We start from the raw sequence: 24,342 nt of genomic DNA, 5'->3' as shown, positions 1-24,342 counted from the left end.
TGTGGTGCGCAGTAAATGTATACATGTAAACCATGGAGTTGGGGTTGTGTCACATAGCTACGTATGTTGGCAAACACATCAATGTTGCCGAAATTGGGGACTTGAGAGCGCTTTTGTTTCCCCTCTCTTGGGTATCTGGACATGCGTGCTACATATTAAAGTAACAAATGTATACTACATCCTGGGGGTGCGGGAAATGGAACTCTGACTGGAGCAGCAGATAGCAGGGTCTCGTAACCCTCTCGATTGAAGACAAGTTGACAGCCTGTAGAATGCTTCTGGCCGGCCGGGTCTGGTGTGCTCATGGTCCTTGCCGTGCTTGATTTATTAACCCGCCGGGGCATATGCTGCCAAGAGTTTCCCGGCACGTATCACGCCCACTGTCGGTCTGGTTGAAGGCCTGAGTCTCTACCAATCTGGGCACAGAACAGTTGATACTGTACTGCAAGACTCATCTTGTTTCCCATCTTCGCGCCCCCACACCCCCTTCCCCACCCCGCCCTCTCTCTTTTAAGTATTTAGAAGCTTACTGAAGACTTTAATGAGATGAATGATCTGTGGGTTACATTAGCGAAAAAGCTGGAGCTTAATATGACATTAGGTAGTTTCAATGCAACGATGAGGTTTGAAGACTCCCCAGTTCCGACTCCTCTGTGCGTGAAGGCTCAATGAAAAAGTGGGGCATCACGAGCCACCTTCGTCTCGGCCTGGTACACGTCGTCGTCTTGTCGTACAGCCTTGGCTATACTGTAAGTAGGGTTTCGCCGCCTTTTTCATATATCGAGAACGCGATATTTCCGTCCGCCTCGCTTATAGTAATGAGATATCATCCATGTGCGCATGTGAAACCATTCATCTAAGGTGTCCTCCAGCTAGCGAGCGCCTGACCCGAGCCTGGCAAAATGTCCATGACGCAGCATACCTACGGTGCGCAATGCCGCCTCGATCCCGTGTGCCGAACGACGAGCGAAGATGGAATTCCGCACATGAATGCTCAGTTTTTCTACTCGTCTTTGATACCGATCGACGAGCCCCTTACCGTGTCACACAATGCTGTCCACCCAGAACACAAGCTTACCAAGAACCAGTTTCGACCTTTTGGATGGGAAGACAACAGCGCCTTGACAAAGGCATGGTCTACCTTGGCATCGGATGATTGTCGCCATCGTCATGCGGCTTTCATGAACCACTCGGGAAATATCGATGACATCACTGGATGCTCAAAGAGGCGACATACACTCGTAAAAGGGTTGGCCATGAGGCATTTGGACCGACATGGTGCTGTCTCGGCTCCTTGTCGCTCGATGACGATCATAGATGGGCAAACACAAAGCACTGCTTCACCAGCATGCTGCTCTTCCTTACAAACCGATATTTTGGAAAGTCTGCAGCGCAGTATCTGCGGGTTGTACAGGAGATACAAATCCGAGTTCTCTGTCGATTCAGTGATGCAGAGCGTTCTAGAAGTCTTGGAATCTTCATGTAGCTTTGACATGCAAAGCTCCAACGGCGATGATGGACTCATCAAGTCCGAATTACCGACAGGAAAGAGGGGCAATGTCCAGTCTTCTTCAGATACAAGCTGCAAAAAAGGCGAGATCCATCAGAGGAGCCTCAGTTCAGCGAACCAGAAAGCAAGAGTTTCGAGTCGTGCGAGCATGTCCGATCTAAATCGTCCGGTACTGAATGAAGTTGGGATATCTGGCAAGCCATTTATACGTGTCGATGAGACTGACAAAACCCCTTCACCGTATGCCTCAAGTCAATACCGACATCAAGCCAAACCAAAGTCGACAGTTGCATCTGAGGCCAACTATGTTGATGATTACCGGAACTGCCCAGACGTTGTGGTTGGCTTGTCCCGACTGCATAAAGTCTCCCTTCACACGCTCCAGATGAAACCAATATACTGGTCCCCTCTGAATGACATTGCTGTGGTGATGAGGGCTACATGGTTTTACAGGTACATGCTGATTTCCTTTCCGCAATGTGATTAGTGTCAATCTTGCTCAGATTCGATTAGGGATACAATGATGCCAGTCGCCCCCGCCATTGCGAATCAACTAGAGGCTGGATATTTAGAGTTGCGGCCCTGGACCGAGACATGGAGAGATGAGTTGCGATGCGCTGTTGAGGTTGGACCCATTGGCGAGGAGAAAATCTCGCACTGCCTCTGGCCCCAGGATTCTAAGCATTTCCACTCACATGGGCACTCGGAAATCGAGCCTAAAATATCTGCAGATACATTTTGCGCTGCGAGGTGTTTCCGAGGAGAAGCAGCTGCACAAGGACTTGTCAGTTTCAACGCTGACGCTTCGCCACCGTTGACGGAGCGAACAAGCCGAGCATTTTCTCACTACCATGTCATTTATAGGAATGAGTCTCAAGCTTTTCTTCTGAAACCAACGCTCAAACCTTCGGCCCATTATGGAAGACGACCAGCGCTGAAAATCATCAAAGGGTTCACAGTTGGGATTCCGGTCGTCAGGGGTTTCGATCGACAAGCCTGGGACACCGTTCATGGAGGAAGCTCCAGCCCTGACGAGGGTGCAGCAAGCGCTAAGGCGGCAGTCGAACCCGACGAAGAAAGTCAGGGGAACCGCGAAGGTCGAGCCTGTGAGGCTTGTAGGGCAACAGAAGCAAAGGGCCAGGTCACTGATCTGGTTCTTGTCGCACATGGAATCGGCCAGAAGACTGCAGAAAGGGTAGAGAGCTATCACTTCACCCATGCTATCAATAGTTTCCGACGTCTCGTCAACCGGGAGATGGGTTCTTCGACAATTCAACGCATCTTGCGCAAGGGTCAAAATGGTGTGATGGTACTGCCGCTGAATTGGAGAATGGGGTTGTCTTTTGATGATACTGAGTCTCTTGTGAATGTTGAGAGCCAAGAACACCGGCAAGACTCATTTAATTTGAAGGACATCGAGCCAAACACAATACCAGCAATCCGAACCATGATCTCTGAGGTGATGTTCGACATACCTTTTTACATGTCTCACCACAAGGGGAAAATGATCAACGCTTTAGTGCAGGAGGCGAATAGAATATACCGGCTGTGGTGTCGAAATAACCCAGGGTTCTCAGCAAGTGGAAGGGTCCATCTGATTGCACACTCGCTTGGGAGCGTCATGGCGGTTGACGTGCTCTCCCGTCAGCCCACGTTGGTTCCGAAATTGGATCTTGGCCGCACCGAACCGCAAACCCAATTTTTCGAGTTTGACACAACTAATCTGTTTCTGCTAGGGAGTCCGGCTGGCTTCTTTCTACTTCTCGAGAGTGGGGTTTTGATCCCGAGGCGCGGACGATCCAAACCTGGCTCTGATTCAAGAGATGTGAATGATGAAAGTATAGTGGGCAATGCGGGCAGGTTCGGCTGTTTGGCTGTGGATAACATCTACAACATTCTTGCCAAGGAAGACCCAATCGCCTATCTATTGAACGGAACGGTAGACCCCGCGTACGCCACGACACTCAAACCTGCATACATTCCAACTACTTCTACGTCTCTTTTCAAGTCATTGGGGGACGCAGTACGGAAAATCGTACCCGGGCTGTCACCGTCACTCGACACCTTAATGGTCGATCCGGAGCGTCCCCTGACGGCGCGCCTTCCCTCACAGCTCGAGTTGGAAGTCCACGACTTTAGCCGCGAGGAGATTGCGGAAAAGAAGTTATACCTTCTCAACGACAACGGTCAGATAGACTGGTTTCTCAAGTCTGGTAGCGGGCCCTTGGAAATCCAGTATCTTAACATGATCAGCGCCCATACAAGCTATTGGATAAACCGAGACTTTGTCCGCATGTTGTGCATAGAAATTGGGCGACAACCAGGCAGGAACCACTCAGTCCCGGCAATGAGGGTTGTAAAAGCTGGCAAGCGATTTTCCGTTGAGAAATAGATTTTCCTTTCTTGCTCAGCGTATATGACGAGTTTGTTGGGTTGGGTGTCAGATTCAGATAGTCCGTTCTATCCGGGACGAAAAATAAAACCCCCTCCCCCCCTTTCGTCTTCAAGGAAAAAAAAAAAAAAAAGGGTCTACGCTTTTCCAAGAAGCCACGATGCGGAAATCTACAATTGAACAACGGCTCCATCGAGTTCACTCTATTGTCCCTACGAGAAAAGATCGCCTGAATATGCATCACGTTCAGTTTTTGATTCAAAAATCATCCAACTCCATCATGTCTTGATCCAGCTCTTCAACGACGTAAGGGTAGTTGTCCAAAGCAGCAATATCTTGATTTGTCGAGTTTTTCGCCGCTTCTTCCATTTCGTGGATCTTCTCCATATCCATTTTTTCTTTGTGTCTTTGAAGATCGTCGTGGCCCCATGTACTGATGCCGTCTTGATCCTTGGCGCGAAATGGTTGTGCCATGGTTCTTAGGAATCGTCTTGCACTGCTCACTGCCATGTCAGTGCTGAGATTCGCGTCCACGTCAAGAAGCGCCTGGTTTATCCACTTGGGCAGCTGGCTTCTTTTTTTCTGGAACCTACGGTCGGCCAAGACCATGATTCCATAATCGTCCTTTCCACGTAGGACACGCCCAAGGCATTGTGCAGCGTGTCGCATGGCGTCAAATGATAGAAAATCGTTCTCCTTGATCCGATACGTCTCCCTCAAAAACTCCAGGCGCGCCTTCAGGATTCGCGACTCCGTGTATTGAAATGGTACGCCAATGCACAACACGGCGCGCCCATACTGATGGTCGAAATCAATACCTTCCGAGACCTTGCCTCGCGCAACACACAACAGAATGGCGCCTCTTCCATTGCAGCATGCTGTGCGATACGTTTCGAGGGCCAAAGAGGTCTCTTGGGCGTCCGGCGTTTCGACCAGAATGAGTTTGTACTTCCATACTTCGTCAAGAATACCCATGCCTTGCCACATGCTGATAATGGACTCCATGTAAAGATAGGAAGGGAAAAAGACAACTAGTCCGTCCGGTGTGATTTTAGCAAACTCTACCAATATCGTGCCGTAGTTTCGTACCACGCTGGGTTCGTTTCGGACCTGAAAACTGGTTGAGACGGAGGCTTGATCACTTCCGCGTGTTACAATCATTGGCAAAAACGACCGTCTTGCAAGCGTCATGCTATAGGACTCTTGAATTACTGTGGAGAAATCCAGCATTTTTGGATAGATTTCCAGAGGAGAAATGGTGCCGGACGTGATAATGACGGAGTAAAACCTTTCGAAAACAGGTTTAATTGCAATAGCGGCATCAAGGCACGTGAAATGCAGAATAGGGTTGGGTACCTCGGCGGTGTCTGATTCGTATGGCTCAAGTATCAGGAGAAACCCTTTTTCGTAGGTTGCTACTAGAGTTGCAAAGGTGGCCACTTCCTGTAGCGATTGATAATCCTCAATGTTTGTAAGTTCAAGGGTCCGAACAAGGGAAGTTAATCGTTCGGCACAAAACCTGAGAGGTTTTTTTTCGATGAATGTATGTTCTTTCAGATGCGCTAGAAAAGACGGCGGGGTTTCCGATATAACTTGTCGGACTTTCATTCTCGTCTGGGTAATAGTTGCGTGAGAATGTATTCACTCCAGACCCTCCTCATGCGATAAAGCTTACTTTGAGATATTCGATGAATCGTTTGAGAAACGCAACAAAATGCTCTGCTCTTCTAATGTTCCCGGGGACAGCTTCTTTAAGGAGATCTTCGGGCAACGCTGCTTGCCATCAGTTCATAAACACTTGGACTGTATGATTGTTTGCAAACGTACCAGGATTTGCCATAAATGCATCTTCTTGTCGAGCTTCATCCGCACTACGAAGGCCCTCAACTAGCTTCTGGTATTCATTTTGGAGTTGCTCTTGGTCTGTATCTCTCATTTCTGTGACCTTTTGCTCCAGATTCTGTGCGCCGCGAGTGGCTCGACGAAGTGAGTCCTCCGTGATATCAGTACTCAAAGCCTCAATGCACACGTTATCAATATTGTGTGCTTCATCAAAGACGACAATGCAGTCTTTAGAAAAATCTCTTGAGACTCGCTCGGCAATCTTCGGGTCGAGGAGATAGTGATAAGAGAAAATTACAACGTTACAGTATTGCATCTATGCCGCAATCAGTCTTGCTCGTCATAGCCTTCGGCCTTCTTACCATGCGTCGGGCGGTAAAGTATGGACATTGTTTGTGGTCTTCACCATAGCGAAGAACGTCTTCGAAAGTCCACACGCCGTTAGGTATCAGGTTATGGGGCTCCAGCAAATCCAGATTCTAGCAAATAATTATCAGCAGGCAATTCTCAGCGCCCTTGAACTACGCCCAAAGTTAAAGTGTGCCGACCGCGAGCAGTCATTTCTCAACAGATAATGAAGGGAAGTTCATGTATATCATGCGTACATCATGGTAAACACAAAGGTCTACATTCTCCCCGCGCTGTTTTTTCTCTTTAACAAAACCGGCCGTGAGGCTTCTGCACCGGGCATCGACGATGGTGCCACTCTTTTCTCGTTTAACTGATGGATGAAGACAAAGGTTCTTGCGACTGGTTAATCCCAAGCCTCTAAACTCTTCTTCATAACCGAGCTGTTCGGTACGGTATTTCATGAGAGCCTTCAGTTCCGCCAAGGCTTTCTCTATTTCAGACATAGTACCTAGATAATTAAAGGTAAGAACTTGCTTCTGGGGGGTACTACCACGTGGAGTTCAAGATGTATCAGGTGGGCCATCGCAGTATGTGATTTATGATTTTGAGGAGTGACACACGAGAACAGTAGATCAGTTTCCGCTTTTCAGGCATACATTGCTGATAAGCTACAATAAGCGAAAGTAGAGAGACGGTTTTCCCAGTACCCGAAGGCATCTCAAGCACGCAATGACCGCCGGTATCCAGGGTCTCTGTGGAGTTTAATGACGGTCAGCGGCCTATGTTCAAGAAACGGCGGGCTCAACTGGATATGGAATATACTTTTGAGATCACACATGTATCTATACGCAGAGTATTAATATCAAACCAACGAAGCCCTGCCTGGGGAACTTACGCATATTGCTCTATGGGTTATACTTCAATTAGCCACGCTGCGGTAAATGTCAATCTGCATGATAAAGATGTATACCAGGATAAATTTTCGGATAGGGAAAGATGACTGGCAATTTACTATTGCAATCTTAGCCATACTCTACTGCTGTGACTCATGAGATTGGGTGTCCTACTCAATGAAGAACTTCATTTTCTTTCTCAGGGACACGGAACTGTCAAGGCGATGATTGTCTTCGCTCGCACCTGTTGTTGTAGACTCATCGGAATCATGAAGCGCGAATCGAAGCTTGTGTGGGTCTGGGAAGCCAGTCATGTCACGTGTGCGCACCTGTAAACGTCACATTTGTGACATCTGCACAGCTCCAAGCCATTGTTAATCTAAATAATCTTATCTCCAGCTTGACCTTATCAGATACTATTTACCCCACCTTGTCTCTTTCCTGCTTACCAAATATTGTCGCTTTGCCACCTTTGAGGCGGCCAAGGCTCAAGCATCTCCGCCTTCCAACTTTCTCACTCGTTGTCAAGCGCGCATCATCGGCGATGATCTGTGATCTTCTTGCTTATTCTATAATGATTTTTGCGCTACAAGGCTAGCTTCAGCGTTAGCGCGAATACACATTTCTCTCGTCAGGGAGCCTCCAGCAGATCTGCTCACTCGGATCTCAGCATCGCCACGGTCTCAGGCAAGACTCAGCCACTGCACCTTCACACCCTCAATTACCGGATGTAGTAACTGAGTCTCTGCCATTTCTACCGTCCAAACTTCATTGAAGCCCCCAAGCGTGTATTCATGCTGTTTTTGCTCGTGTGATCAAGATGGCTAATCCATCATTGAACTTCATCACATTCAACCAAGACCACAGTTGCATAGCCGTTGGTAAGCTACACCTCGCAGGCACCCTCCCGTTATGATTCACATGGCAGACTTACACGACGTCCACCACTCTCATTTGATTCTTTAGGTACCTCAAAGGGCTTTCGAATCTACCATACCGACCCATTCTCACGTATTTTTAGCAGTGATGATGGAAATATCGCTATCATTGAGATGCTATTTTCAACTTCTCTCGTCGCCCTCATTCTGTCTCCTAGACACCTCATAATACAGAACACCAAGGTAGCGTCGTTCAGAAGCCACTATTGAGGCACACGTTCACTTATTAACTGCGACTCGTGAAAATAGAGATCATCTATCATATGTGAGCTCACTTTTCCGTCCGCCGTTCTCGCGGTACGGTTAAATCGAAAGCGACTCGCTGTTGTTTTAGAGGAGGAGATTTACCTGTATGATATCAGTAATATGAGCCTTCTTTACACTATACCGACCTCTCCAAACCCTTCAGCTCTTTGCGCATTGTCTCCTTCATCCGAAAATTGCTTCATAGCATATCCGCTCCCAAAGCCGCGGGAAGATTCTGAAAGCAGACGACCAATACATGCACCGCCTCAATCCACATACGTTGCGCCTACCTCAGGGGAGGTGTTGGTGTTCGATACGTTGACGTTAAAGGCAGTTAACGTAATCGAAGCGCATCGTTCACCGTTGTCCTGCATTTGTTTGAACAGTGACGGCACACTTCTAGCGACCGCGAGTGAGACTGGCACCATTATCCGCGTCTTCTCTATCCCAAGAGGCCAGAAGCTTTATCAGTTTCGACGTGGGACTTACCCTTCCACCATTTATAGCATGTCATTCAATCTGAGCTCTACTCTACTATGCGTGTCATCGACATCCGACACGATTCATATTTTCAGGCTTAACATTCCACCTGGTCATTCTTCTTCTGCCGGGGAGTCAAGTGACACGCTGGGCTCTCAAAAGCGAGACCGTCGTTCCCGAACCAAGTCTTATGACGATGCCGATTCACCGAGTAATAGTGCCACGGGTTCACCGAGAAGTGAGGCAGCAGATATGGCAACGGAAACTAACACCAGCAGCGGAGGTGGTCCAGGAAATCGGAGACAAAGCGGTTCTTTCAGTAACATGCTCCGCCGATCTTCTCAGATCATGAGTCGTGGAATGGTTGGAGTTGTCGGTTCTTATCTCCCTCAGACCGTCACTGAAATGTGGGAGCCGCTGCGCGACTTTGCGTTTATCAAGGTGCCAAAACCTGGAACATCAGGACCCTTGAGAGTTCCAGGAAATTCTTCCAGTGGTTCTTTGAAAACTGTTGTAGCGATGAGCAGCAGTAGCCCTCAAATCATGGTTATCACGAGTGACGGAGGATTTTACATCTACAACATCGATATGGAAAATGGTGGGGAGGGTTATTTAGTAAAGCAGTTTTCGTGAGTCATCCCCACATGCGGATCATCGGATACAATCCCTGCCATGCTTTTAACATATCATTCTCCATTCTGGGCTTAACAAATAGTCTAACCAACTCGCTCAGTGTTCTTGAAAGTGATGATAAACATGACATATCCACATATTTATCATAAGGTATGACTTGCTTTTTCCCTACAATTACGGGGCTCTCGATGCCAGCAGTTCTACCTGCAGAAGTCCTGGACTACGCCTCCATGGCGCGGAGAGGTTCGCAAGCTACGGCCGAGATACCTACCTCGGGTTTTCAGTATCATACAAGTTACCACCAAGGCAGCAAGCCATGCTATTCACACAGATTGTTGACTATTAAGGGCTACGTTCCACTACGAGACTGGAGCTTACCTTGTGTGTAATACCGCTGCCGGATTTCCCTTGTATATGCGTGTGAGCAATATTCTGCTTCACTGTCCTTTATCCGGCTATCCACAGCATAAGCAGGGCTTGTTCAGAATTGCATCGGAATTTATGAAAGAATGAGCCTTTCAAAAGCCCGTATTGTATTGGAGAGGATAACAACTTGTCGACTTGTCCCATCATGGGCAGGCAGTGGACACTCATCTCATGATCTCCGCTTTCCAAACAGGGGCCTTACGCAGGCGAAGTTGAGGCGGTTCGGTCGACTACCTCAAGTCACATTGCGGACGTGACTTTCAGTGGCGTACGTGGTATTAGTTGAAAAAACGTTGCTCAGAAAGAAATCATTAGAAATCACATTACTGGTGCTTTTCGTATAGTCTTAAAAACAAATTATTTATCCAAGAAAGTGAGCACGAGCACCCTAGACATGGCTTTAAGAACTAACGGGCTGTTTCCCAAACATCCCGAAGTCCTCCTCCCACGCAAAGTGAGTGCGTGATTCCATTCACACCTGCGAAGCAGCTAAAGTAAAGATGAAACAGGCACGAAGAGTCATCAACCTCCACGGATTTACAACGAGAAGTCGATAATGCAACGCGAGGCTTCCCATTCCGCTTTGTCATCTCGAGTAGGGTCGGTTCATCAAAGCAATTTCTCGAGCAATCTCTCTCCATTCCAATTCTCGTTTCAGTGGTGCCGCAATGTCACCACGCTGCTGCAACCATTCTTCCCAGCGCAGTAGCTCGTACGCAAACCGGAGGTGCGGTTGTATAATCACGTTGAGGCGTCGTGCTCGCACGAAACAATAAGCCCGGGGGAACGACGTGTTCAAAGCTCTCATGACCTCGGCTATGCATATAGTGGCACTACGAGAAACACCAACTCGACAGTGCACCAAAGTAGCAGTTCCGCGGCGTCGTCCGCGGCCTGAGTGGGATGTTAATAATGAGCATACATGCTAGACTAGGGCCTGGACATGGTGGCAACAAAGGTTCCTCACCTATAAAATCGAGACAGCCTAGGAATTCATCCATCAAAGGGTCGATTCCGTTATCTTGAACTCCTTGAACGACGTAGACGTTGTTTGACCCCCACTTCTCTAGCTCGCCTTCTCGCCACGAAGCCGTTTCCCCAACACTTAGGATCTGGCCGATCCCAAGTTCCTTGAGAAGGTCTGGATTATTCGCATGACCAAGGTTTCCCAAATATAAATAGTCCAAAATACGGCTCGGAAACGAGCCATCCAAGGTGGATAGCCACTTTGGCTCGTCTCTTAGCAACGTTGTTATTTGTCCAAGACTTTTCCCAGCACAAACGGGTGATTCTCGCAAAATCTGCGGAGCAATCGCCGTCAAAAGTGATACATCAGTAGGATAGGCAAAGAAATTTCGAAGCTTGGATGTATGGAGATGCAACCAGGCATGTGGTATAGGCTGACCCGTGCTATAACTTAGGTATGCAATTCCCAGCATTGTCGATTCAGTGTACCCATCAGCACAGTGTATCAAAACTTTTCGTTGTCGACATTTTCTTGTTGTTGGCTCAGGGGTAGTGCCATGGGACAAATGGTAAATCCACCGGCACGTTTCAACAATCCCATCAGCCTCATCATGAGACCATGTCGGTGGGAGGATGCTGCCGGATGACGGGAAATCAAAGTGGGAGTGATAGCCTGTCCCATCGGATCGTCCAACGAGACTGCGCAGAGCTCCAGGGTTAAGCCGACCCAAATCGCTACATTCGATCAAGACATCAAAGTCTCGCTCTTCGGAGCTACCTGGCTCAGGAGTGGGACCCATGTATACATTAAGAGAGATTTCAGACGCCTGCGTCATATCCCACATTTCGCTCCGTTCCTGATGTGCGAAGTCCAAGATGTTGCCAGTTGGGCACCCAGCTGAGTCGATCGCGACAATGTGGCCCTCATGTTCTTCAAAGTCGGAGAATGGGCTAGGACAGACGAAAGTGTTGTATTCAACAGCCGGTCCAGTCGAATCTTGCTCTAGCTGTCTCTGTTGTGACTGGGCTGCAGCAATGGCCCAGGCAACTTTGTTGCTTTCTGTAGGATCTTCACCGTATACAATCACATCAGAAACAAGTGCCGATTTCGCTGTCTGAATTTGAAAGTTCCTTACAGAAAATCCATCTACTGGGTCTGCCTCAACGAATTTTGGGTTCGGGTCAAACTGCATGAACTCATCTGGCGATACTGCTCCCTTGAGCCGTGCTCTTGATAGATCCCCGTCTGCTTTAACCAATAAAATGCCACGATTGCACACTGGAGGCTTCCTGGATGACATTCGACGACCCAAGAAGAAAGCTTGCTGAAGATCGTTTTCGGGATGTAAGCCATGCAGCCACGGGAACATCAGTTCTGGTACAGGCAATGGCTGACTTGATGCAAACTCCAGAGCTGCCTCAGTTTGCGATGCATCTATCTGAAAGATGCGTAAATTTCCCGCCTCTAGGCTGACATAGCCGTGAGGGGGAAAGAGCAGCGATTGTTGCTGAAGAGAATTGTCTATATGCGTGGGTGATGAAGGCGGTGTATCAGCTGGTGGTGTATGAGCATCATCAGCCTTGGTAAGTCCAGAGGGGCAGATCGGGATGTGCCTGTTTGGTATCGCCGCAGGGTAGTGTTTGTTTTGGACCGACCGGCCTACATCATGTAGAGAATGTGGTGGAGTGATAGGGCCATCAATATCAGAGCTGCTGTGAGGAGGTATCGGTCGAGGTAAAGCAATGGTTGCCATTTCGAGGTGCCTGTGGTACTTGTTTTGCTTATAATCTAAACACCATATATGCCAAACAAGCTTGAATGTAGGCAGGAATGAATGCCAGAGGCTTATGATCGTTATTTCAGAGGCACGGGCATCTGACGGATAGTTTGGTCCACAAATTCGCTTCGGACGGGCTACATATTTCGTTAGATAAAGTTATCTGTGACTAGGAAAACTACTGGACTAGGATACGAGAACCAAGGGAGAGCAAATTGAGCAAAACGTGTTTGGTATCAGGAATTGAATTGAGATTTATAGAAGATTTTATGAATTGCCCAGGCAGGCAGAAGAGGCAAATAACTGAATACTGGAGCCAGACCACGCCTTTCAGCTAACTGTTGAGGGCATATCATAGCACAGTGAACGATGACTAACCCGGCTTGAAATAATGGGGATGCACAGAAATCTGTTTACGAACAGGCCGTCAGGATATGGGATTTGTTAAGAGATGGAGCCAAAGAGCTTTCCAATTGCGGCGAAAGACCTGAAAGACCCTGACCTGCAAAGCAGACAGTTTTTTGGATGGCTTCACTGAGGAAAATGGAGATATCTGCGAATAAGCTTGAAAAAAGAAGTATAGAATGAGGGGAAGGGAGAATGACGCCGGTGTGCGACTGACGAGGAGCCAGTAGTTATCAATGAGAAGTTGGCTGCAAAGCTACTCAGTAGACAAGTCGTGTTTGACAAGGTGGCGGCGGGTAATGGATGGTGGTGTGCTGCGGGTGGTGGTCACTGAAGTTGTTGGCGTGAAGTTAATGTTACTGGCAGCTGGTTGTTGCTCCCAAAACATTGACAGCTGCCGTGTGTTGCGGGGTGGGTGAGCGTACCACGAGGTGGTATGGTGGACCGAGCCGACCAATTGGGATGCAGGAGAGGCCTGGGGGGTTGAGGGGGGAGTGGGGGGAGTGGGGGGAGTGGGGGGGGGTTAAAAGCATGTATCTTGATTGTCGTTAATGAGTGGACCTTTGAATACCTAGGCTGCTAGGCATACATACGGGTTCGCCGTAGATCATTTTGGCCCCGCATCATACTTTAACCAAGCCCACGACTGAGGTAGCGAAAACAAAAGAAAAGAAAAGTTCGCAATCGAGGCGCCGAGAACGACACGAACTCGATATTCCGCGACTGGCAACGGGCAATGGCAGCTTTTCAGAATGAGCAGCTCGGGAAAGGGCGTAGTTCAAGGTCCTTCTCTCTGGATGAGTTGATAATGGGTGTAAGTCACGAGATTTTCCTGGCGCACACAACTCACCTTGGAAAGTTCTGGTTGTGTTGTTCAGGCAGCAAGACCTGGTTTTATAGTTAATGCTTTCTTTAAACCATTGACACAAGCAGCTTAGCTAACGGTTGCATAAAGACTAACAACAGTAGCATCGTGTCCAAGCGCAGCGTGGAAAAATTATATTATCCCGGAGAACCACATTACTTTCGCTATTTTGTTAAAAAATTTCAACGACGCGCGCCGCTCATAAATCGTGGGTATTGGTTGAGACTCAGGGCTATTGATATTATAGTTCAACAATTCCTCCAAGAACATCGGGACGATAAGAGGGTCGTTATAAATCTCGGTTGTGGTAGGTAAGTTTGTGGCTATTTTTTTTAACGCTTGTAGAGGCTTCCCGAGGAAGATTGCTGATACTTTGCGGCGTTTTATCAGCGATGTTCTTCCATGGCGACTGAATTCCCGATACGCAGCGCTTTGCGAGGATGTTCAGTTCGTAGATATTGACTATCCCAACCTGATGCGCAGCAAGCGCTCAATCGTGTTGGAGACTCCAATATTGAGGGACATTCTAGAGGAAAATTACAGCACAAGCATATCAGATGATGATCTGGTGCTACTGCGAAGTGATCGGTATTGCCAGATCGGATGCGACCTTCGTGAACTTGGAAAGTTGAGGGAATCGCTGGACACGTTCGCTGTCGGCAGCCATGTTCTCTTTGTCGCTGAGGTTTCCATAACATATATGGACACGGAGTATGCTGATTCCCTGATTCAGTGGGCAGGCGAGGTTGGAAATTGTGAGTAGCTGGACATTATACAGCGGACTGGATATTTACTAGTGTGAATAGCCCAGTTTTGCCTGCTGGAGCAGCTACTCCCTTGCGGCCCAGAGCATCCATTCGCAGTCACCATGCTCGAACATTTTCGCAGACTAAATACGCCACCAAAATCAGTACTAAAATATCCCACGCTCCCGGCTCAAGTCAACAGATTCATAAACCGAGGATTCAGGAGCGCCCAGGTTTGGGACTTATGGGAAGCATGGTCGAGCGACAAGTTTGTTAGCGAACCTGAAAGAGCAGCCCTGGATGAAATTGAACCCTTCGATGAGTGGGAGGAATTCGCCTTATTTTGCCGACACTATTTCATCATTCATGCCTCAAACGCGAACCTCGACGCTCCAGCATCGTGTCAAAAAAGAATCAGCAAGCAACCCGTGGAAGGAAACCTTGAACTATATGCCTCGGCCATAGAAAAAGTTCCGGAAGGGCCAAAGAGGCGATATGGGGATGCTTTACGTCTGAGAAACCCTGCCGGAGGAAAGTTTGCGATCAATGTCATGGGAATAGGAACTTCTGGACGAGAAGGATCGTGTGACATTTTTAGCCTTGACAAGCAACCCGAAGCCCCAGCGCTATGCCTGACTGGTCCCGCTCCTCGCATGGGTCACACTTTGACAGACTTGGGAGAGTTTGGCGTCCTCCTCGTTGGAGGTCGCAGTTCACCAGCCAATGCTTTATCAGACTGTTGGATTCTCAAGAGAGGCACGACATGCGAGTGGAAACCCACCTACCATCTCCCTGTCCCCTTATTCAGGCACTCTTCCATCCGATTGCATGGAACCTGTCTCGCTCTGGTTGCTGGTGGGAAAACAGGACCATCATCAATCTCGGCGGAATTCTACGTCTTTCATGCTTCAAAGGGTTGGTTCAAATGCCAGGTTGTTGGATCCAAGCCTCCGCCCACTTTCGGAGGAATTTTGTGCAATAGCAATTATCGCGGCAGACCAAATGATCTGTACACCGGTTTGCTTGCCGGCGGCATTGGTCAGGATTTCCGGATCAATGAGCAAACCTATACTTGGCAGCTGGAACTTTCTGATTCACATGTAAGGCGATGTTGCTCTCATAGTTGCGGAATGTGTTCTAAGATTGGCATCTTACTTTAGCCCGTCCTACGATTTGAGTTATGCCCAAAAGACGTTCATACCGACCAGCTCTCAGTGTTCGGAGCACGGACCGTCGACTTCCGCTCCCATACACTGATATGCGGAGGCACGGGCTTGAATTCTTTTTCACAAGGTCAAGTAATTCTTTCAGTAAAAATGAATACTCGCGACTCGTTTGCCGTTTCGGTTCTTGGCAATCATACAGGGAAGGCTATGCCGCTTATGATCGGATCCTCAGTTCTAGAAGTTGATGATGGTGTAGCGATATTAGGGGGCGGCGCCACTTGTTTTTCCATGGGCACATACTGGGAAGTTGGCGCCCGCATCATCAGCATCGTCGACCGCGAAGGCTACCGTGAGAATATGAAGTCTGCTGAAAAAAAATGCCCACTTCTGCAATTTGTGGGATCGCAGAGATTCAACGGGAGCACTATACGCCGGGAGGAGTGTCTAGCACCTAATCAAAGTACATCGACAGTCACGCCAATACGGCGAATACTTCTGGAATCACCGGAACAGCTCAGTGACATGGCCAAAGCAGGGCTGCCAGTGATAATCGAGAAAGCTGACTTGGGAGCTTGCGTGCGCAAATGGACACCAGAATACATGGTAGATCGTGTGGGTTACAATACTAAGGTGAGAACTGCACCCGCCACCTGGTTCTGGACATAGTTTGAAGAGTATTCATAAAACCCTGACCACTCTTTCAATATTCTGGTAATCCTCATGCTGGATTACTTCTGACTCTGTCCAGAAATAAGGACGGCGTGTGATTATGGCATCAGGTAGTTAATTGCTTTCCAACCAGCCGAACTGACGTCCCTAGGTCATCATACACGATTGCATACGAGATACCGACAAACTGGACTTCAATACCAAGAATTTCAACTACAAAACGGAAAAATTTGGGATTGTTATGAAGCGAGCGGCTGCTGGGGAGCGAATATACCTCCGAGCTCTGTCACATGACAAACCTGCAGACATAGCCACGAATATTGATAACGACTTCCCTGGTTTGGCTGCCGACTTTCGTCTTCCCGGTATGATGCAGTGCATCCGAAATTGCTTATTCAGCTCTGTTCTCAGAGTATCCGGTAAAGTAAATATGTGGTTGCATTATGACGTATGCCCTACCCGCAAGAGCGTCTCTTGCCAACATGTCGACAATAGCTTTGACTCACTCCTGTTTTTTAGGTCATGGCGAACATGTATACCCAAATTGCAGGGTCCAGGCGCATGATACTCTTTCCGCCTGGTGATATAAGTCTCCTTTCTTTTACTCCAGGGGCCTCAACTTCAAGTCTCGACATCTTTTCTATGCTGAATACCGCTCAAATGGAAGGGTCACATCCCTATGAAGCCGTACTTGAACCAGGAGATATTCTGTTTCTTCCCCCTCTTTGGCCACATACAGCTACTGCAGTTACAAATATGAGCATAGCTGTTAATGTCTTCTTTAAAAATCTCGAGGCCGGGTATGCTATGGGCAGAGATGTTTACGGAAACCGGGATCTTGCTGCATATGAGAAGGGACGACTGCATATAGCTCGGATAGGGAAAAGTTTTGAAAAGCTCCCATTAGACATACGACGTTTTTACCTTAAAAGACTAGCTAATGAACTAGAAACTATAGTAGAAGGAACTTAAGTCGGCGGGATTACAATAAAAATAATTAGCAGCTTTTTTGCAAATATTACTTTTTAAATTTTTACGTAAAATATTTTTCTTCCGAGAAAATCGCTTTTAAAATACCATAAGTTATATTGCTTTAAAATCTTAATAAACATTTGGCTTAATTCCTTTTTAAGCCTCGTAACTCTTGATTTGTCCATTGCTGCTCAATGGCAGAACAAATGACTCGCCAGCGACACGTTGAAATCCTAAAGTTTCACTCTCTGCTTGAATAGCTTCCTGCGCTATACATATCCCGTTCTCCCCATCAATAGCTGCCGCGGCCTGCAAACTCTCCATAACCTTCCCCACACGACGCTTGAAAGACAATCGGTCTAGTAAAAGTTGTTGCCGCCCTCGTTCCAATTCCCGTCTTTCCGCCCGCAAGTTGGCTTCGACCTCATTGAAATATTTAAGTTTCAATTCTAGTTTTTGCAAAGTGACGTTTGTGGCAGCGGAAACGAGACGAGTCATTTCACGCTCTTCATGGGATGCGAAGCCTGCAGCACGGGCTCCGATTGAGGCCAAAGGAATAGATGCAAGAGCTGTATTCTTCTCCGTAGTCGTAATGGTGCTCTCATGGTCGGGGTCGAGATCCATTGATTCGCCTCCTTCCCGCGCTTGGCTATATTCCTGCGGATGGATTTTTAATTCCTTGTCGCCACTATTTTCTTGCCCGTTGACCCCCTGCGAGCCCTGATGACTATTAAGTTGCTTGCGCAGACTCCTCTTCAGTTCTTCAGCAGATTTATGAGCAGCTGCGGCTGTACTCGCAGGGTCCGCCAAGCTAGCAAGAAATCCAATGACAGACATGACAGGATTATCGACTTGGCTGAAGGGTAAATGGCCGTGCTGTGCTCCGAGCATCGATAACCCGGTGGGCGCGTTAATAGGCGCCTCACAGTCAAGGTACTTTTCTTCAATATCCAACTGCAGAAACTGCAGTACGCATTCTTCCCGTGTTCTTGTGCCAACGTGATCGGCAATCTCTCCCCAATCATCGTCAAAACGCTCAAGTCCTTCCAACAAACGGAGAATTTCAGCATCGGACCATGGAGCCTCTCGGTCTGTGACAGAGGTATAGTTGGGATTATCAATCTTGGAATACATGTTTGACAAATGGTTAGCAGGCAGACGACCCTCCGTAAAGCAGTTCGGACATAGGTCGTATTTCGATTTTGTTGCTAAGTCCGTCTGATTGCTGTGGTAATATATGCGTGTGCAATCATTACCACATTGATGGCAGTTCACCTTGGCAAGGGTGGCCGCGTTACCATCGATTGCATCAGTTACGCCCTTTGTAGGCGGCTTTTCTCCATTCAAGTTGCCTTCAATTTTGTTCACAGGTGTTCCCTTGGAGTTGGCTTCATAAATATTGCGGCCGATTTCGAGGTTCAGGTCGCCCTTCCCAGTCGGCACATTTCCTGACTTCTTATCTGTATCGCTGTTCTTCTTGCCTTCCAAAACGATGGGATCTGCTGAAGGCTGCCAGGGTTGGAGACCCCGTGGAGTATCACAAATAACTTTGAAATGGCCGGTAAATGGAGGACCGACGTGTGATGGTCTTTGTTCCGCATCTACCTAATGTGACGTTAGCCGAGAATTAAGCCATAAGGCGCAGTGATTCGATAGGGATGCTAAAGCGTACTTGGTAGTTTATTAAACCCCACTGCTCAAGAAAGGCGTGCACTCTCATGATAGCGCAAACATCACCTGCTAAGTTGCGGCGACATGCCGTGACAGTGAGGTACTCGGCCGGATTTAACCGATAGGTATTGATCATAAAGTCGCGGTAGTCTTTATACACAGCTGGTGTCTTGCTTCTGTTACGATTGTTAAAGAATTCGGCCATCGCTTTGCGTTCGATATGATGTATGCCGTTCATATCGAACCAAGTACTGTAGCTGGGGAGGACGATTGCATGAGTTTGAGAAACGAGATGCTCGCGAGCTGCAGACTCGACCGTCTCCTTTGACTTCGCGTCTATAGTATTGACAGCTGCGTCGCCCAGAGCGGATGGCGCTTTTTCTTTCGATACGCCTGCAAGGGCATCGCCCATTTCTGCATCAATATTGACCGTATCAGCGCCTGGAACATCGGGTAATTTGGATACTTCGTTGGCAGCTCCTGGTCCAGGGGTTGCACTATCATGCTTGATAGTCGCCTCGCCAGCCATACCCTCAGCCATTGGCATGTCTGGTCTCAAGTTAGCTTAGCGAGAACCAGACGGTTCTGTCTGATGACTTGCCGTGCGCCTCGGCGTAAGCTCCCTGCCCCTGCAGCGGCGGTTGCGCAAGGATTGAATGATCCTGAGGAGAAATATCATGAGCTGGAGAACCATATGTTGTAGACTCCTCCATAGTGATTATGACGCGGTAGTCACAACCACAGCTTTCAAAATAGAAGGCAACTGAATAGCAAGCACCTCGCGCGGCACCGAGATTACCGAATTGGCTCGTAGCGATTGATAGAGAAAACGTTCCTCCCAGTGACAAAGTCGTGCCCCGGATAAAGACGCTGAAAAAGGTTGCGATGAGCCAGGAATGGCGAAGCTTGAGCGTTGCAAGGATTGCAGTTATTTTACAAAGATACAGAAGAAACATAAAGATATACAGCAATCAATATAGTTACATAGTATCAACCAAGCTAAAAATAAATATTAATATAAATACTCTTAATTAAAATATAAAGACATATAACCTATTCTTTCTATAACCAGTTTGTAAAAATAATTTTAATAAAAATAATTTATTATTTTGATACTAATATAATTATAAACAATAAAAACTTAATATAAATAATATAATTTTAAAATGTAATTAATAAAAAATCTCTTTCCGATTTCGCCCGCTACTTAGTACTAGTGCAAATATATCTTTACTATCATAGAAAACTAAATAGATTAATTTTTTATATTATTTCCCCTATTTATTAATAATATATTAGTTTTAGAAGACAGATATAATTTAAATAATTAAAATTATAGTTTTAAATAAAATAAATAGAAGTAGACTTAAATAAGCGGTTATTACTGTTACAATTCTGAGGGCAAATATAAAGTAAAGCCGGTATAAAGGCCAGACAATATAAAGGACTGGCCCTAGGGCTACTGCGAATAGGCGTCGAATGAATATATTAAATAGACTAAGGAGGAAAGAGAGAGGGCCCGAATAGGGGCCTCTAAGTAGCCTATTTATGCCCGTATGTAGCATGGGCCGGGTCCTTAGCGAGCCCTCGTAACCCTATGCCGATACTTCTAAGGCTAGTCGCGGGCGCAGCCCGAGTCCTAGCCACATTATAGCGCGGGCGTAGCCCGAGCCCGTAATATACCCCCCTTCTCCGCCTCAGAGTCGGAAAAATCGCCTTCTATCATCAATTAATCCTCCGCTAGGGACCAATCATATCGCCGATTACTATATCGCGATATCCTTAAATCCGTATATAGGCCAATTGCCGGGTATAGGAAGGATTCGTCTATAACCATAGCGGATATAGCTATACAATTGATAGGAGTCGTATAATCATTAATTGGGAATAGTATAGTAGAAGCGCGTAGAAGTTCGTCGTCGCGCTACTAGCTGGAGGTTAACTGATGCAGCTAGGAACGTTATAAAAAAATTTTCGCTTATAGCGCTATAGCAGTCACATCCCGAGTCGATTAAGGTATCAATAAAGGTATAGGATTTATATAAGATTGGTACTAAAAAGGGGTGTCTATTTATTCGTTCTGCGATCTCCTTTAATTCCTTCTATAATTAGGCCGGGGTCTATACACACATCTTAAGCCCTCTAACGAGACTAGGTTTAAAGGCTATTCTTTTTCCTAATCTTTATTAAAGTAGACCTAATAGAGGTTTAGCTGGACCTAATTAAGGATTATCTAACTATAAACCTAGGTACGATAGATAATACGCTAATAGTAGTATTATCAATTAAAATCTCCTTATTTAATAGCTTTTAAATCTTTACTAATATATACTTATAGGCGCTTTAAGATTAGGCTATAGCTAAAGATAATTTATATTAGGCCCGATAGAAGGCTATAGTAAATAGAGAATAATAATTCCTTATAGAGGTAAAGATTAAAAAATAAATTATAGATTATACCCTAAATACCTATAGAGCGTTATTCTACTAAAGCTAGATTTAGCTCCCTTTATTCGAACTACTAATAACTATAGTAATTTAATAATACTATAACTCCCCTACCGTAGGGCACCTAAAGAAGAATATAACTTTCTAATTATTATAATAAGACTACTATTTCGATAATATATTATTTTAAGTAGCTCGATTTATTTAGAATTACTAATACTATAGGGCGTATAGGAGCTATTGGCTGTAATAAGGCCTACTTTAGCTGTCGGAATCGCTGTCGCAAGGTGCCCAATTGGGCACAATTGGGCATATTGCGACGGATGTGCCGCGCACACCCGTTGCGCACGATGTGGCCACTTTTGCCCCTTTACCCCTGAGCCCGGTAGGGCACGCGGGCAGCCCGGCCCGACTGCGCCGATGCACGTGACAACGGCACACGCACAAAAAGGCCACATCATATAATTACTCTTTTGCTTCCTTTCTTTCCTCTTAGTTAGTCAGTCATTAGTAAAGTCAATAAATCCTTTACTTGGTGACCTCACAGTACATGATACCACGCGCGCGACCCTACATACAACTGGGTACCCCGAGTTTATATCAACACTAATTAGTGGTGATAACCACCACTCACAGGATAATTATATCCCGCAAAGAACGGTGCATCACAGACCAGCAAGATATTGATTTCGAAGAGGCAGTTAAGCTTTCTCAGCTGTGCTAACCAGAGGGAGAACGATTTATAACCTCTCCTTCCCCTCGTCTATCACAAGGAAGAATAAGATACGCTAAATATCACGATATTTGCAGATACCCTTAGCATTTAGGAAGAACGATTTGTGACCTCTTCCTATTCTTTCTTTCTTTTACCACTACGGTAAAAGCCCCCTTTCGAATCTTGCACTCCTTGCAAAAGGGAATCTTATACTCTTTGCAATATACCCCCCCCCCCCTCTTCAAACCCTCATCTCAATACTATAGCCTCATTATAATAACCACGAGAGCTACCTAAGAGGATATAACGATTTGCCTCACTCTTTAACGATAATTGGACTAACGCTATAGAGCCCGTCGACCCTAATAATACTATAAATATACAGCTATATAACTGTATCGCGTTCCTTATAGATACTTATAAGGAAAATACCTACCTAGATAATAATCTCTGGGAATAATTCCGCGAGGATTATAGCGAGTAGAATGAAGCCCTATTCCGCCGTATTAACGCTTAGGTTTTACAGCAATTCTGCTTAACATTACGGGAATGCGGCGTATATATTGGAGTATTGGGTTCCCTAATAATACCAACCCTACTTAAATGCCTTTAATAATAATAGAATCTATAATAGCTTTAAGAGGAAGTAACCCGGCAACTTGCTCGTAGCGTATTCCTATCCCGGCTTAACCCTACTAGGGAAACCTTACTACCTATCGGTAATACCGAGCAAGAGATGTAAAGGCTCTAAAATATGCCCTTATATATACGCATAAGGCCCTTATTATCATCATCACGAGCCCCCATAATGGTTGTGCGAATACCCTCACTAAGGCTCTCGCTACGGCACTTATAAGCCCTATCAACGCCAAGGGAATTCGCAACACCAATAGCACGATTACAGTCATAACAACCTATCGTCCCCCCCTCTATATTAAAAAAGCCTTACGCCCCTACCAAATAAGAAAGGGGCCGGTCCCTATAACCAAAAGGGAAGACGCCTATTTATAATAGGCTGCTATTTAAAATAGGAGAGAGCTCCTATTATCAATAATAATATGCAACGGCCGATAATTACAGCCTATAAGACCGACCCGATTAATTATATCAACCTAGGGATTATACCCCTAGCCGAGGCGGCTATCTTAATGCCCCTTAAGGTTATAGCATGCCTAATAGAGGTCGAGTTATAGGCCCTAATAATATGCTTCCTTCAATAAAGGACCCCGATAATAATACCCTCTAAGCTAATGCCGCCCCTAATACTAGATATTACGAATCGCGGTATCGCGGCCTATAGGCCTTAACGCCTTATCCTCATCCGATAATACTAAAAATAGGTATGGCACCCGGCCCTTCCTATTAATATCGCCCTACTTAGGCCGATAAACGGATGGTTTTAATAGGAGTATCGATAAACCTAGACCGACCCGGATTATGGGATAACCTAGTAAGAGATCCCGCCAGCCTGCTATAAGGCAACCGATAAGCTATTCCGGAATACCCTCCGGAAGATTATACCCGAAAAGCCTACGCAGAGGCCGGGTTTAATGATATATCGAAAAAGATATCTGACCTCTTGCGTAGCTATCGCACAGAGGATAGATATAGCGGCAAAATAGATAACTTTATTATACTAAAAGTCATCTCTTTTAAGAGTAAATGCCGCTTATTAGGATTACCCGATAATGCATTAGCCAGAGCCTTCTAAATCATACTTATTAGCGATACTAAGACCTATTACTTTGATAATATTAAATGTATTCGCGATACCCTCACTTTTGACGATATAGTCTGTAAAGTTAAAAGCTATTTTGAAAATAAGAGCATAGAGTAATTCTATTTGCACTATTAGAATAGAATAACGCTCTAATTAACTATCGCGAAATATCCCGATAAGTCAAAGTTAGAATGCCTTAATATCCTACTAGAGGAACTTTAATACCTATATCGTGGTCTTTTTCCCCCCTTTATAGCTAATATAGAGCTTCATCGGCAAGTACTTAATACTATAAGGGATACCCCTAAGTATAGCCAGGCCTTATATCGTTATGCCCCTATATTCGAAGGCCTTACTACTAACCTATGGCGATCCCTTTCTATCTACGAGTCGGTCTATACAAATCAATAGCATTATTTCCTTTAATAGCAACAACATTACGATATTAATGATATTAATAATAATATAGCGCTATTTACAGACCGTAGATATAGTCAATCTAACGATCGG

At 46.2% G+C, this 24,342-nt stretch overlaps 6 protein-coding genes across 6 annotated transcripts; 3 read left to right on the top strand and 3 right to left on the bottom strand.

The window, feature by feature from the left end:
* Window positions 1–1,895: 1,895 nt before the first annotated feature.
* Window positions 1,896–3,902, top strand: UV8b_05042 (uncharacterized protein; the record flags this gene model as incomplete). The annotated part of the gene is made up of 4 exons (XM_043142540.1): window positions 1,896–1,963; window positions 2,024–2,083; window positions 2,184–2,294; window positions 2,375–3,902. The coding sequence occupies 4 exons, from the start codon at window positions 1,896–1,898 to the stop codon at window positions 3,900–3,902; spliced, it is 1,767 nt and encodes a 588-aa protein (XP_042998474.1).
* A 258-nt stretch (window positions 3,903–4,160) lies between these two features.
* Window positions 4,161–7,179, bottom strand: UV8b_05041 (uncharacterized protein; the record flags this gene model as incomplete). The annotated part of the gene is made up of 10 exons (XM_043142539.1): window positions 4,161–5,516; window positions 5,578–5,675; window positions 5,730–6,060; window positions 6,107–6,223; window positions 6,350–6,603; window positions 6,716–6,847; window positions 6,918–6,937; window positions 6,991–7,000; window positions 7,066–7,106; window positions 7,163–7,179. 10 exons carry the CDS (start codon window positions 7,177–7,179, stop codon window positions 4,161–4,163), a joined length of 2,376 nt encoding a protein of 791 aa, XP_042998473.1.
* Window positions 7,180–7,257: 78 nt separating this feature from the next.
* UV8b_05040 (uncharacterized protein) lies at window positions 7,258–9,434 on the top strand (the record flags this gene model as incomplete). Its single annotated transcript, XM_043142538.1, has 7 exons — window positions 7,258–7,280; window positions 7,402–7,539; window positions 7,587–7,721; window positions 7,766–7,869; window positions 7,955–8,109; window positions 8,176–9,281; window positions 9,386–9,434. The coding sequence occupies 7 exons, from the start codon at window positions 7,258–7,260 to the stop codon at window positions 9,432–9,434; spliced, it is 1,710 nt and encodes a 569-aa protein (XP_042998472.1).
* An 863-nt stretch (window positions 9,435–10,297) lies between these two features.
* Window positions 10,298–12,431, bottom strand: UV8b_05039 (uncharacterized protein; the record flags this gene model as incomplete). Its single annotated transcript, XM_043142537.1, has 2 exons — window positions 10,298–10,605; window positions 10,679–12,431. 2 exons carry the CDS (start codon window positions 12,429–12,431, stop codon window positions 10,298–10,300), a joined length of 2,061 nt encoding a protein of 686 aa, XP_042998471.1.
* A 1,165-nt stretch (window positions 12,432–13,596) lies between these two features.
* Window positions 13,597–17,278, top strand: UV8b_05038 (uncharacterized protein; the record flags this gene model as incomplete). Its single annotated transcript, XM_043142536.1, has 7 exons — window positions 13,597–13,674; window positions 13,816–14,036; window positions 14,116–14,480; window positions 14,532–15,571; window positions 15,632–16,267; window positions 16,458–16,754; window positions 16,826–17,278. 7 exons carry the CDS (start codon window positions 13,597–13,599, stop codon window positions 17,276–17,278), a joined length of 3,090 nt encoding a protein of 1,029 aa, XP_042998470.1.
* A 156-nt stretch (window positions 17,279–17,434) lies between these two features.
* Window positions 17,435–19,662, bottom strand: UV8b_05037 (uncharacterized protein; the record flags this gene model as incomplete). The annotated part of the gene is made up of 3 exons (XM_043142535.1): window positions 17,435–18,883; window positions 18,951–19,498; window positions 19,551–19,662. The coding sequence occupies 3 exons, from the start codon at window positions 19,660–19,662 to the stop codon at window positions 17,435–17,437; spliced, it is 2,109 nt and encodes a 702-aa protein (XP_042998469.1).
* Window positions 19,663–24,342: the final 4,680 nt, after the last annotated feature.

Source organism: Ustilaginoidea virens, chromosome 4 (assembly GCF_000687475.1).
Source record: "Ustilaginoidea virens chromosome 4, complete sequence".
Lineage (NCBI taxonomy): Eukaryota > Fungi > Ascomycota > Sordariomycetes > Hypocreales > Clavicipitaceae > Ustilaginoidea > Ustilaginoidea virens.
Note: the sequence above shows the minus strand (reverse complement) of the source record. Positions and strands in the feature narration are given on the sequence as shown.